Raw genomic sequence first — 15,112 nt, forward strand, 5'->3', positions numbered from 1 at the left:
GTGTGTGTGTGTGTGTGTGTGTGTGTGTGTGTGTGTGTGTGTGTGTGTCTATAAGGGGAAGACAGGGAATTGGGAAATCTGATCATTGTTATCATATATCTGAAGAGCTGCTCTGTTAAAAAAAAAATAGGGATCAGACTCGTACTGGTTGAGCAAAACCAGTAGCAAAGCTAGTAGCATTGATTGGGAGTTAGAGGGAGGCAGAGTTGTCCAACAAGGGAATCACTTGTCTCTTACAATAAATAGTGAGCTCCTTGCCACTAGAACTCTTTGTGAAGAGACTGGCTTACTATTTGTTGGGGGTAATGCAGAAGGTTGGACTCGATTACATCTGAGTTTTCTTCCTGCTCAAAAATTCTATGATTATTAATATGGATAGGTTCTGACCTGTGATTTCACTGATGTAGGGAAATTCAGATGAGGAAACTCCCCTTAACAATGCAGGCAGGGGGCAGCTAGGTGGTGCAGTGGATACAGCACATACCCTGGAGGAAGGAGGACCTGAGTTCAAATCTGACCTCAATCACTTACTAGCTGTTTGACCCTGAGCAAGTCACTTAACCTTGACTGCCTTCCCCAAAACAATGCAGGCAGGCACCTTTTCTGAACCAAGATGTTTCCCTGGAGCACCAAAAGGTGAAGGAACCTGAGGAGTGTCACGGCCAGTACGCATCAGAGGCGGGACCTGAATTCAAGTCTTTCTGGCTCCAAGGCCACTTCTCAATCCTCTGTGTCATTCTGCTTCTCGTGATTATTAGTATTATACTGTAAGCCAGGAGATACTCTATTATCTTAATTCATTCCTTCCAATAACTTCATGAGCTAAGTAGAGCTGACATTATCCTCCCAATTTTATCAATGAGGAAACTGAGGTACAGTTTTCAGCCAAATGACTAAGACAACACAGCCATTTAATGGCAGAACCCAGGAGCCCTGTGATCGGCCTCCTAGTCTAGAGTTCTCCCTGAGAGACTGTCTCTCTCCAAGGTGTGAGTTGTCATGTATAAGCTGTCCTTTTTGGCGAGTGCTAGCCCAGGCATGAATACTGTCCACCTGGCAGCTCTGCGTGCCACACCCCCCCACCCTCTGCCCTACTATGCAATGATTCCACTCGGCTAGAATTTGTGCTTTGGTCCAGGTGTCCTTCCAGGGTTCCAAACTGTCTCACTGTTCACAGTTATACCCATTCCCATGCTTCCCCACTGAAGTTCTTCTAGGACTGGCCACCACACCCTCTTCTTCTACTCTTCATGAAGCCAATTTAGTACCTGGATGCTAATGGACAGACCAAGCCTCACTGCTAGGAGGATGCTTTCCCCTGTTCATATTCTAGGACAGCTATGACTCACAGAGGTTGGAACCAGACTGAGTATTGGTCCAGTCCACTGTTAAGCAGCTAATTATCTGTGTCTCTGGAGGTCACTGTTTATACCTACTAGATTCTACAGACCTGGGCTGGTCATAAGTGGAGGGCTCATTGTTCACATATGATTAGGGACTTAGGATTAAAACATCAACAGTTTCTGTCAAAATAAGACATTATCAGTCATCAATACTTTAGGTAGAATTAATTTTTCAGCTTAGTCCTGCAGAGATTATGGTCCTCATAGTGTTGGGACTTAGGACACAGGAATATTTTTATTTGGGTGGAGGGGAGTGAAAGAGAGGAACACAGCATAAGAAAGACAAGGGGTGACACATATGCTAACATGGCCAATGTGTTGATCTGTTTCCTCAACTGTATTCTTTTGTCTGAGTATGGGGGGGTGGTGGTATGGTGTGATGCTAATTCTGTGTCGCTCCCCTACTCAATAAATTCCAGTGGCTCCCTATTGCCTCTTTGGTCGAATATAAATGCCTCTATTTAGCTTTTAACATCTTTCACAAGCTGGCCCCAACCAACTTCTACATTGTACACGTTGTGGTATAACTTTTCTAAGTTCCTGATACATGGCATCTTGATCTCTGTGCCTTCTCACTTCTAGCTCAGAGAGTCCCTCTCTTCTTTCAACACTAGCTCAAGGGCCACCTGCTAGATAAAATCTTTCCTAATTAAGCCCATAGCTAGTGCCATCCCTTCCAATCGATACTGTATTTATTCTGCATATACTCACACATGTACCGATTGTCTTCTTTAGAACAGAAACTCCTTGGGAGTGGGGATTGTTTTAGCCTTTGTTTTTGTTTTCCCTGGGCCTAGCACACAATAAGTGCTTAATAAGTGATTGTTGAATGATTTTTAAACATTAAAAGGCTTTACAATATATATTTTTTACCATGATGATGATAGGAGAATGAGAAATCCCAAGTAAGGCAGATAGGAAGAAAAATTGCTGAAAACAGCATCGTAGAAGGAAAAGTATATAGTATATCCAGGAGGAGCGGTGCCAAACCACAGAGAGATCAGGTATGATGACCACTAAGAAAAGGCCATTGGATCTCAAAATTAAGAAATGACTGGTAACCTTCAAGAGAGCAGCTCGAGTTGGGTGGTAGAGCTAGAAGTCAGATTGCAAAGGCTTCAAGAAATGAGTAGGAGGTGAGAAAATGGGGGCCATTAAGGAATGTAGATGATGTTTCTAGTAACTTTAATGGCTACTCTGTTTGGATTAGGGGCTCCCTAATCAAATTTCTTACTATTTCAAACTTTTGCCATTGTTTAATTCCCGATAATTTTATCATGGCCATCAACTACTATAAATTATTTTTCAAGGTAGATTCAGGGTTGATGTAAGGAAAATCTTCCTACCAATTAGAACCTACAAAAGTAGAATAGGCTACCTCAGGTTGCAGCTAGTTACATCTCATTGGAGCTCTTCAGGCAAAGGATGGATGGCCACTTGTCAAGCACTTCGTGGAGGGACCAGACAAAATTGCGAGTGAGGTCCCTTCCAGCTTTGAAATTCTATAAATCCTCAATCTAATACATATGACTTAGTGGACACAACATCTCTGATTCCTTGGGGGGCCTGGCATATTCTTGATCAAACACTGCCCTCTCTGCCCCTAATCCATCTGAGAACCATCTCCACTAGCTGGAGATAAGTAGGGGAAGTATGGCTTCTCTTACTGTCCCCTCCCCATTGAAACAAAGAGGAGGTATCAGGTGTTAACCATGACATTACCATGGAAAATGGGTAGCTGAGGACACCTTGTGATAGACTGTAGCCAATGCCCTCTTCCTCTTTTTTCAATCCTTCCAGACAAACCACCTATTCTCAATCCTAAGCATACTAATTCCTCCAGATCCAAACAGATTAATTAACAAAGTCCAAATGGAGTCTCTTTGTTTCAAAATTAATACCACGAAGTTCTTTAACCTTTCCTCACATGACCAAAAATTTGCTTTGGTAAACTGATCTTTTATGTTGAATGATATGTTTTTCTTTCTGAAAATGAGCATGAGACAGTGTTAGAAGAGATGTTTTAAGCTTTAATAATTTCAAAAGTATAAATGCTACAAACTTACAAAAGCATTTGGAAAGTTAATTACTTAAATGTTTCTTGTTAAAATTTAATGTGATCATCATCTTGTATGATACAGTTATCCTTTCCATATCACAGGGTTAGCGGCACAATGCCCCTATGATCTGGAAAATCCACATCAAATTTTTTGGCCCTCCTTTCGTACCACAGAGGAAGCCTGATTTTTTTCTTTTGCATTCTTCTCACGAACTTTACCTTTTTACTTATTTTAACTTTAAAAAAGAAATTGTGGATATATATGGTACTAAAAAATAAGATGTTGATATTATACAAATACTATATATATATATATATGTATTATGTATTTCTGGGTTTCTAAACTTTTTCTGTGTTGTCTGCTGGCCTTCATGTGTCATCTATGGCTCCTGCAAAACTCCCCGAAAGTTCCCATTTAATTTCTTATGCCAACACACAATAAACCATGGTGGGGAAAGTCGAGAAACAGAAGGGATAACTGTATATTACTCTAGTTAATTTTTGAGCCTTTTGCAAACTTTCAACTGTTGTTCAGTGACTGAATAGATTGTATTTGTAATCCCAGCCTTAAGATAAACTAAAGAACAAGGTTTTGATGTGGACATGACAGTTTTGACATGATCCCACAAGAAAAAGTGTAATGGAGGTAGATCTAGTAACAAAGGTGGGCCAAAGAGACCCTCCTCTACTGACCTGCCAGTCTGAGAAATTTTCATCCAGAAACAGTCACACATGCAATGAATAATGACAAAGTATCCTGTCTAATTAAACTTAAAAAAAATTCAATATTCATAAAACTAAAGAAGTATGAAATATAAATTTAAATAATTAAACTTTCAAATGATGTTTTTATAAGCTTGTAGCATTTATACTTCTTAAGTGATTAGGGCTTGAAATTACCCAAAGACTTTAGGGATGCCCTGTATGACTTCCTTCCCTTTGCCCCACCCATTCTAGTTGTGTACAGGAACATAGGATTCTGTTGATCTTTGCTTTCTCCCTCTTTTCCCTAGGGTTGAGAAACTAATCAGAGGCTAGGCCTGGCTCTTTTCATATTCTTTCTCTGTCTTTTTGCCTCTGCTAGGAACCTGGGAGTCTATGTGTTCTCAGGCTTAGGCATGCTCCAATGAGCTGAGGAAAAGTGCTCATCTATTAATAATTGGGCATTTAAAAGGCTTACAATTATTAAGGGTTCAGAATTCCCATATAATTTATGTTCTGGTGAACCCCAGTAAATACATCTCTCTCTATAGGAAAGTCTTACTGTGATGTGAGGGGTTCAGCTTAGCAGTCCCATCATGACCAATGATACTAAGATGTCCTGTTTGGGGGGTATAGCAGATCTGACGGTTGGTGGAAGTTAGATGTCTCCTTTTTTCTAACTGGCTACATAAGTAAATCTTCAGACAGAGGCTTAACTGTATCCATAGGAAAACACTCTCTAGCAACAGGCTCTGTGCTTGAGACTGATTCCAATGTAAATACCATCCACATTTATGATGCAACTACTATATACAGGACCATGTGCTGGGCATTGAAGGAAATACAAATATAAAAAAGTAACGAATGATTATAGCTAACATTTCCATAGTGCATTAATATATGCAAAGTCTTCCTGACCATCCTGTGAGGTAAGGCAGCTAGGTGGTTCAGTGGATGGAACATTGGGCCTGGAGTCAGGAAGACCTGAGTTCAAATCTAGCCTTAGACACTTACTAGTTGTGTAACCCTGGGCAAGGCACTTAATCTCTGTTTGCCTAAATCCACTGGAGGAGGAAATGGCAAACCACATCAGTATCTTTGCCAAGAAAACCTCAGTGGAAACAGTAGTGGACAGGATTGCCTTGTTATGGTCCACGGGGTCCTGAAGGGTTGGACACTGAACAACAACAACAAAAGTACTATTATTATCCCCATTTTACAAAAGGGCAAACTAATAAAATAAAGTGGTTAAGAATAAGGCATAATCATCAAGGATCTAAAAATCTAGTATGGAGATTAAGGCAAACCCATAAGTAAAGACAATACAAATAGGATAATCATATAATGCTTTAAGATATGCAGTGCAAATTACATGTTATCTCATTTAATCCTCAATTCTATCAGGTGGGTACTATCACTATCCCTTAGAGATGAGAAAGCTATGACTGAGAAAGAAGTGAGTAGGGAAACTACTAAGTGATTAAATGAGCCCCAGAGCTCAGGCCCACTAACTCCACTGTTCCTCACTGCCATTCTGCCCACACCAAAGCTTCGCAGCTCATTTTACTGCCAAGAAAATGAAACCTAAGGCTGGAAAACTTCAAGCAACTTAAGAGGGGGCCCCAAATGAGGTTCGGTTTCCATTTTTGGGTAACAACTACGGTTGCTCAATTTTTCCTAGTGACCACTCTGAGAAGTAAATAGGATACAAACTGATGTACCCATTTTTCAGATGAGGAAACAGGCTCAGAGAGATGAAGAGACTTGCCCAAGCTCCCAGAGGTAGTAATTGACAGAGCTGAAATTCAAACAGCCTGGGTGGTTTACCTTCACGTCCATTGTTTTTGTCAGATGTACTCTACTACAATGCCTCTCAAAATTGCTGACTCCAAATTCTTAAGTCTAAAATAGTATCCATGCTTTGCCGTGAGAACATTTCCACTTTGCGTAGCCTGGGATGCCATAAGCTCTCACCAAACCACATTTTCCTTTTTAAAAAGTCAAAATGAAGAGGAGTAAAACCAGAATGTTGTCCGTGCAAATATCAAGCTTACCTGGAATATTAGCTTTCACTTAAATGACTTTCCTCCCTCTATTGAGTTTATGAGTCTGGCCATATCCACCACGACTCCTTTTTCCAAATGGAATGGTGTACTCCTGGATAGAGCTGACTGTGAGCCACCAAATACAGAAATTAATTGATAAAAAGCATATTGAGACAAGGGAGAGAGGAGCATACTCATTGGCAACATATGGTGGGGTGATGGTGGGGTGGGGGGATTTCTGAACTGTGCCTTGGATACCAGATGACTTCTTTACCAGAGTCAGATGGCCCCGACACTTTGCCAATAGCTCCCTGGCTAACAGGAGAGCAGGCCGATCTGCCTGAATTTGCATTTATCCTTGCATTTCCTCTGAAGCCTTCCTCACTTCTGCCTAATGCACAGTTATTTTACTTGTCATCCTGGAATGCTTTCCTTTTCTAATACCAAGGAATGGTGGCTCCTATCGATGGAGGAAAAGCTGATCTATCTCTGTCATCTCCCTCCAAAGGGTTAAATGCTTTGCTGGCCTTCCATATGCCCTCTGGGAACTTGAACCCCTTGGGAAAGAACTGTCTGAGAAGGGACTAGGCTAATTCTGTGTGATGGGCTAGCCTAGGAATACTCTTCCTCAGAGAGACAGCATGGAAAGGAGGAGAGAGTACTGACTCTGGAATCAGAGGATCTGGGTTCAATTCTTGGCTCTGATGATGACTATCTGTAATGGGCAGCATGGAGAAATGGATTCAGCGGTTGTTACTGTTCAGTCGTTTTCAACTCTTTGTGACCCCATTTGGGGTTTTCCTGTCAAAGATACTAAAGTGGTTTGCCATTTCCTACTCCAGTTCATTTTACAGATGAGGAAACTGAGGCAAAAAGAATAAAGTGACTTGCCCAAGGTCACACAGCTAGCTAGTAAATGTCTGAGGCCAGATTTGAACTTAGGAAGATGAGTCTGATTTCCAGCCCAGTGCTCTACCCACTGCAGCGCCACCTAGCGGCTCCCTGAGGAATGGCTAGAGAACGGGCTTCAGAGTAAGAAAGCCCTGGGTTCATGTTCTGCCTCTGATCTATTATTGGCTAAGTGACAAGTCACTTAACCCCTCAATGCTCAAGTCAATTCTCTAAGACAAGGAATTGCAGACTAGATGCTACCTTGCAGTGGAGAACCCTAGGCCTCAGTTTCCTCTTCTGTAAAATGAGGTGATTGATGTATATGGCTTCTGAATTTCTGTCAAGATCTCTGAGCACATGCACGACTTTGGGCAAGTCTCTTGGGGCCTCAGTTTCCTCCTCTGTAAAATAAGGATATTGTACTTAATAGACTCTGAAGTCCCTTCCTGCACTAGACCTAGGATTCTCTTATCTATGAACCCATGAGTCAGTGTTTAAGGCAGAGAAGGCTGATGAGAATTCAAGAGGAGCTGATTTCTCACCAAGGAACATCGGTTATATGATGGCAGGCACAGAGAGGAGTGTGTGTGGGGGAATCAGGGAAAGAAATTGAACTTAATAAGCAGAAATGTCACTGGTGGGAGTAACTCCATTCTTGATAAGCTTGCCAACCCAGCCCAATTAGCAAGCATTTATTAAGTACCCACTATGTGTGAGGTACCATGCTAAGCAATGGGAATACAAAGACAAAAGCACGCCCAAGTATCAAGAGAAGGTATGTGAGGTCATGGACTGGCTTTACTGTGCTCCAGACGTTGGCTTGATCCACGAGCATCAGCGTAGGCAGACCACCACTCACTGGAGCATGATGTAGATAAAAGAAGTTAGGACAGAGAGTCAAGCCTCCCTAGACTTAGCCTTACTAGGAACCGGCTGGGTGACCTTGGATGGGTCCCTTCACTTCGGTGTCCCACAATTTTCTACCCATGGAAAATGCTTCAAGGGTTTGGAGGAGATGGTCTCAAATGTCCTTCTTGACTTCTAGTATTCTATACTTCAACAAAGTCACTGCCATCCTTCATTTCTTGCTAAGTGCAAGGCTAACAGCTTTCTCTGTGAATAGACAACCACAAAGACACAAAGGAGTCAAGTAAGGGCCATTTCTCATAACCGTTCCTACCATTTTTTCACTCCAATTCATTTGAGCCCCTTTGGGACACAAGAAGTTAGTTATTCAAGAACAGAACCAATTTTCCATGAAAGAATCCATTCTGGCCCAGAGGTGGGAGGTGGTACAGTGGTTATTACCCACTGCACTGAGGACTCAAAGGACGGGTTTGAAACCCAGCTCTACTACTAACTCTCTTGACCTTAGGCAAATCATTGAACTGCTGTAAGTTTTAGGCAAAATAACCAAGCGATTTCTAGATGTAACTGCCATAATCCTATGCATACACACAATGATTATTTAGGCTGGCAAATCTTCCAACCTAAAGAACTATCCATATAATTAAGTCTAGCCCTTTTGGCATTTACTGGACTACTGAAACATGAACCTTGATTCATTCCAATGAAAGCCTAAAGTATCTGACTGCCACACCCATGGGAGGCCCATTACGTTTTGAGATAGTCTTAATTGTTAGGAAGTTTTCCTTTCCATCAGCCACTGGACCCACGGCTCCTAGGCCTGCCTTCTGGAGCCAAAAAGAACAAGTGGAGAAATCACTCTTCCACATGACAGCCCTTCACATACTTGACCTTCCTGCTTCCAGCATCAAATATAAAATTCTTTGGCTTTTAAAACTGTCCCCAACCTGATCCCTTCCTAGCTTTCCAGTCTTCTTATACCTTACTAATTCCCACCTACCCTATGTTCCAGTGACACTGGCCTCTCTGTTGTTCCTTGAACATGATACTCCATGTTTGGATTCCAAGCATTTTCACTCACTGTCCCTAATTCCTGGAACTCCCTCCCTCCTCATCTCTGCCTACTGGGTTTCCTGGCTTCCCTTGAGTCTCGGCTAACGTTTCATTTTCTATGAAGAAGCCTTTCCCAATCAGCCTTAATCTTAGAGCCTTCCCTCTGAGATTATCTCCAATTTATCCAGTATATATTTGGTTTGTAAATAGCTGTTTTCATGTTAACTGCCCCATTAGACTGTGAACCCCTTGAGGGCAAGGACTGTCTTTTACCCTTCTTTGTATCTTGAGAGCTTGGCATGGTGCCTGGCGCTTAAGAATGCTGATTGACTGAATGGTTCTTTGCAATCACTACTTCCCATTCTAAATATTCCCTAACCACTCCGTTAATCATACATTTTAGAGTTGTACTAGAAATTGAAGTCAAGTTCGCTAGTGTGCAGTTTGAAGCCTCATTGCTATTCCATTTTTAAAAATGAAAATTGGGATATTTGCCCTCCTCTAATCCTGTGGTATCTTTCATTTTCTATTATTTGGAAAGACAGAGGCAGCTATCCAGCAGAATGGGTAGAGTTCTGGACTTGGATTCAGCAGGACCTGAGTTTGAATCCTGCCACAGATACTTTTTAGCTGTGTGATCCTACACAAGTCACTTTTCTCAGCCTCAAGTTCTTACCAATAAAATGGGGATAATAACAACACCTAACCCTTCCCGCCCCTACACATATACATATACTGCTGCTGTACCACCCCACCCCAATCCCTTTGAATAATGTATTCCATTCCAAAGTCAGAATCCCGGGTCCCATCACATCAAGCCTCCATGACACCTAAGAAGTCAATTTTGACCTCTTATGTCAGGATCTCTAGTTACTCATACTTGCCTGTTACTCATACTTTATGCACCACTGTATAAACATCTGTGACTATAGATTTTATAACTGGCTTCATGCTTGAATCTTGTCTACTAAGAAGTTCTGGGTGTCTCAACTATTCTTCAACGTAGTGTTTTCCATGGTATCTAGGTTGGTGGATACACATAAGCGGTTTTCTATATTTCCTTTCCTTTTCAAATCAAAGCCTTTTTGATTGGATTTGCAAGATACATGGCAAATACATTCTCTTAGGAGGTATAATTTATTCATAGCCAACAGTATATTATTCCTGTATTTTAAGCTGAGGTCCAGAAATCCAAATCCTTTTTTCAGATACCATCATCTTAACTAGATTTTTCACTTATGAAATCTTACTCTCTCTTTTGAATCCCTTTCCTTGGATTGGCAGCAGAGATGAAAATACTACCTTTGCCTAGAGGGTCTCAGGTTCCTTGCTCAAGTCTTCCTAATCCTCAGCAAGTCTTGGAGTAACCCTTCTGCTAGCATTATTTGTTGTCTGTGTGAATAATCAGCAGTCAGCAGCAGTCAGCAGGCTTAACTAGGCTAGGAAGGCTTCCTATCATATCACTGACACCTGCACTCACAACAGTAGACCTCATTCACAGTAGCCTCTAAGCAGCCACCGAGAAAACCAGTCAAACCCAATGTGTCCTTGTCTATGGCCTTGGACAGATGGCTCAGATTGCTGCCCATCCCACCCACTTTAGTGATGGGCAGGCTCCACGGCACCAGTGAGGCACTGAAACCATAGTCCTTGCCTGGTGAGGAGCCTGGAACAAGAGGAGATGGGTGACAGCCTCAGGTGATTTGAATAGTCCTCCAACAGTGCCTTGGATAGAAAGCTGGACCAGTAAGGAGTAGGGATGTTCATTCCTAATATCAATCAGTCATTTCGATCAAGAAGCATTTATTAAGCACCAATAAATGGAGGTATCGTTGTTTGCTCTTTGTTCTCCAAGAGAACCATGACGTCAGGAAGCCGATGCCATGACTCTCAAGTGAATTGTTTAAGTGACCGAGGGTGGTGCAAAGTCACCAGCCTCACTTTCTCCTCCGAAGCCATCTGGGTCCAGTGGCAAGATACAGATCAGGATGACTGGAAGACGGCCCCCACGGCCAAATGGATGAGTGACACACACTGGAAAGAAGAATAGATATTCTTGGTCTTGGGTTTGACTAAGTCAGTTTACTAACTTAGGAAGACTAACCCATGTTAATTACTATATGACTTTCAGCAAGTCATTTAACATTTAAAGACCACAGTCTCCTTGGCCTCTTCCAGCTATAGTTTTAAGAATCTATTGTGATCAGGTGTAGGTTTTATCTCCTTCCTGAGCCTCAGTGTCCTCCCTTGTAAAAATAAAGAGGTTTGACTAGATGGTATCTGGTATCACTTACAAGTCAATCACCCCATCCCACAATTGCAGGTATCCTCTAAGTCAATGGTATCAAACTCAAATAGAAATGGGGGCCACAAATCCATATACCAGGATGCCTGTGTACCACAAAGTGACTGACTTTGAAAATGTAATGTTCTCTTTATTTTATTGTATTTTTATTTATTTTGTTAAATAATTCCCAATTACGATTTAATAGGGTTCTGGCCTACTGGGGAGTGTGGCAGGCCACATATGTGTTTGACACCTCTGCTCTAAGACCACATCCTGGGCCCTCTTCTTTTCTCTTTTGATGATTTTATCAGCTCCCCTGGGGTCAATTATCTCTATATAGACAACTCATAAATCTATACAGCCAGCCCCATTTTCTCTCCCGAATTCCAGACCTGGCTGTCCCTTAGGCATTTCAAAAATTCACCTTGTCCAAAACCACTCAGAAGTTTCCCCTCTAAAAGACCCCTCTCTTCCGGACTTTCCTCTTTCTGTTGGGGGGGGGACCAGCATTGTCCCTGCTTGACATGGCTCTCCTCATATTTAATCGGTTACAAATTCCCATCAATTCTGCCTCCCTAACATCTCTCTCCTTTCCTCCTTTTATGTAACCAGCACTCTAGTTCAGACCCTAATAGCCTGTTAATTGGATTACTGTAATCACTTCCTAATTGGTCTCCCTGCTTCTAGTTTCTAATCTCTTTAATTCATCAGCTGCACAACTGTGAAAATAATCTTCCTAAAGCATAGGTCTGACCATGTCACAGCCTTGCTCAAAAGCCCCCAGTGACTTTCAATTTCCTCTAGTGAAAAAGAACTTCTCAGGCTGACTTTGAAGGTCCTCCAAGATCTGTTTCTAACCTTCCTTTCCAACTTCAATTCATACTACTGAACTTTGTGAATTCTGCTACTTCACTTTTGTTGTGGTTGTCGAATCATTTCAGTCATGTCTGACTCTTCATGACCCCATTTGAGGTTTCCTTGGCAAAGATACTGGAGTGGTTTGCCATTTCCTCTCCAGATCATTTTATGGATGAAGAAACTGAGGTAAACAGGGTTAAGTGACTTGCCGAGGGTCACACAGTTAGTAAGTATCTGAAACCAGATTTGAACTCAGGTCATTCTGACTCCAGGCTCAAGTGCTCTATCCACTACAATCTAGCTGCCCCTTGTGAGCTCTATTCTAGCCAAAAGACCACCAGCTGTCTTTCGGACTCAGGATTCCATTTCCCACCTCCATGCATTTGCACAGGCTGTTTCCCCTGCTTAGAATGCAGGGAATACCTCCTCACCTCTCTTTGGCTTGGAATTCTTAGATTCTTTCAAGGATAAGCTCAGGGGCCACCTCCTACACAATGCCTTTCCTGATCCCCCCCTTAGTTGGCAGCACTTTCCGCTTACAGGCACTTCAGACATAATGTTGGATTAAATGGCAATGGATGGTGGTTTCTCTCCATGGTGCATGTGCTCTCTGTCTTGGGAGCTTGCAAGATAGCCATTTTGCTTCTTCCAAGTTTAAACAATGATTCACGTGGGTGTCCCATGTCATGCCTCTGTACATGCCTCAAGGAACTCATCCATCAATGACTCCAAGTGTCCCCAGGGTGCCTGGTACCGGACAGGGGTGTGGCCATGCCAACTTTGGAAATCAGAAGCCTGACCTCCAAAGGAAGTTAGAGTCTCCAGGGCCCTGTGCAAATAGCTTTATGCCACCTGGATTAAGATGTCTTTGATTTTGCCATTGCTCACATCCCCTGCAAATGAAACTCCAAAGTCACCTCAAACCAGGTGCATAGGTTAGGTCTTGCTTGTTAGCTATCCCAGCAGGGAAGGAAAGATGACTTACAGCCTCCATTGTTTAGATTCCTGGATCTCTCCAGGCTTTTGGGTAGTGGTTCTTACAGAGAGCAGTCTACAAAGAATCCCCAAGTGGGCCTCAGCAGTGTGAATACTGGTATTGTACCTGAGCCCACACGGGTTTTTTGCTTTTGTGTCTTGTTGAAAGCAGAGCCCTCCTGCCCGTTCCTTCTGCCAAGTTTGGGAATTGTCTATTGGTAGGTAGTCGGGTGGATAGAATATTGGACTTGAAGTCAGGAGGACCTTGAGTTCAAATCCTGTCCCAGACACTTACCTGACCCTGAGTAATCTCCCTTACCCTTAGTTTCCTCTTTTGTAAAATGGGGATAATAACAGCACCTAGCTCATAGGATTGTTGTAAGAATCAAATATTTTTACATATATATATATATATATATATATATATATATATGTATATATGATGTATGTATGTACATGTATCTGTATATATGTGTGTATATGTATATATACACACACATACATAGGTTATATATATATTATATATATATATATTATATATATAATATATGAGGCAGTTGGGTGGTACAGTGGATAGAGCAATGGGCTTGGAATCAAGAAGACTTATCTTCCTGGGTTCAAAGCTAGCCTCCAACATTTACTAGCTGTGTGACCCTGAGCAAGTCACTTCACCCTGTTTCCCTCAGTTTCCTCATCTGTAAAATGAGCTGGAGAAGGAAATGGCAAACCACTCCAGTTTCTTTGGCAGGAAAACCCCAAATGGGGTCATGGAGAATCAGACATGACTGAAAAGACTGAACAAGAAAAATATAATATATGGAGCAACTAGCAGGGATAGTGGATAGAGCACCAGGCCTGGAGTAAGGAAGACTGGAGATCAAGTCTAGCTTCAGGCACTTACTTGCTGTATGGCCCTGGACAAGTCACTTAACCTCTATTTGCATTAATTTCCTTATCTGTGAAATGGGAATAATAATAGCACCTACCTTCCAGGGCTGTTTTGAGGAACAAATGAAATAATAATTGTAAAGCACTTAGCACAGTCCTTGACACATATTAAGAGCTATATAAATGTTGTGGTAGTTCAGGTGTTTCAGTCATGTCTGACTTCATGACTCCAATTTGGTGTTTTCTTGGTAAAGATACTGGAATGGTTTGCCATTTCCTTCTCCGATAGAAATGTTAGCTATTAGCTATTATTAGCTATTAACTATAAAGTATTTTGCAAACCATATATAGTGGTTATTGTTATGATTTTATGTGCAAACCATATAAAGTGGTTATTTTTATGATTATTACCGTTATCATTATTTAACTAGAATAGGTAGGAAAGGGGGTCTTTGGTACCCATCAAAGGGATGGACAGTCAACATTGGCTGCTAGAAGCATGCAAAATTTTAAAATAACATTAACAATAACAACAACTACAAATCTTCCCCTTCCCCTCTGAGCCTGCCCCCCCAAAAAGCTCTGGCCCTACTGAATTACCTTGTACCACACAACTTCCGGCTCATGCTCTGGAGTTTTATAATCGTCCATGTCTGGGCAGACAATCTCCTTTCTTTTTGTGACTTCCGATTTTTCCGAATAGCGGATTTTGCTATTGTAGCACAGTCCAGATTCATTTTCTGCCACTGTCAAGGACATAGACACCTTCATGCAATAGGTTGAGTTTCTGGAAGAAGAGAGAAATGAAAAATTGGCTTTACTGGATGCTTACACCTTCATTTCTCTGATTTCTCATTCGAAAGTATTGACTTCCCCATTTAAGATTTGACCTAGGAGGGACTTCTCCCAAGGTGGCTAAACAAGAGATGGTATGTAAAGCTGAGTCTCCCCACTCCTCTCACCTACAATCAAACAATAGGTGATACACCAAAGAAAATAATCAAAACAGTAACAATAGAAAGAAGAAGAAACAACTTCCTATAAGTAAATTCTTACCCAAAACACAAGAGGTCAGATGGCTGGT

At 41.8% G+C, this 15,112-nt stretch overlaps 1 protein-coding gene across 1 annotated transcript in view; it reads right to left on the reverse strand.

Annotated features, from left to right (window-relative positions):
• Positions 1-15,112, reverse strand: part of IL1RAPL2 (interleukin 1 receptor accessory protein like 2) — a 444,607-nt gene that overhangs the window by 398,183 nt on the left and 31,312 nt on the right. Inside the window, exon 2 of the mRNA XM_027861417.1 lies at positions 14,629-14,815. Coding sequence (XP_027717218.1) covers positions 14,629-14,815 — 187 coding nt within the window. The remainder of the gene's footprint in view (positions 1-14,628; positions 14,816-15,112) is intronic.

The sequence above is a fragment of the Vombatus ursinus genome, unplaced genomic scaffold (assembly GCF_900497805.2).
Source record: "Vombatus ursinus unplaced genomic scaffold, bare-nosed wombat genome assembly UNPS02014735.1, whole genome shotgun sequence".
In the NCBI taxonomy this organism is placed as follows: Eukaryota; Metazoa; Chordata; class Mammalia; order Diprotodontia; family Vombatidae; genus Vombatus; species Vombatus ursinus.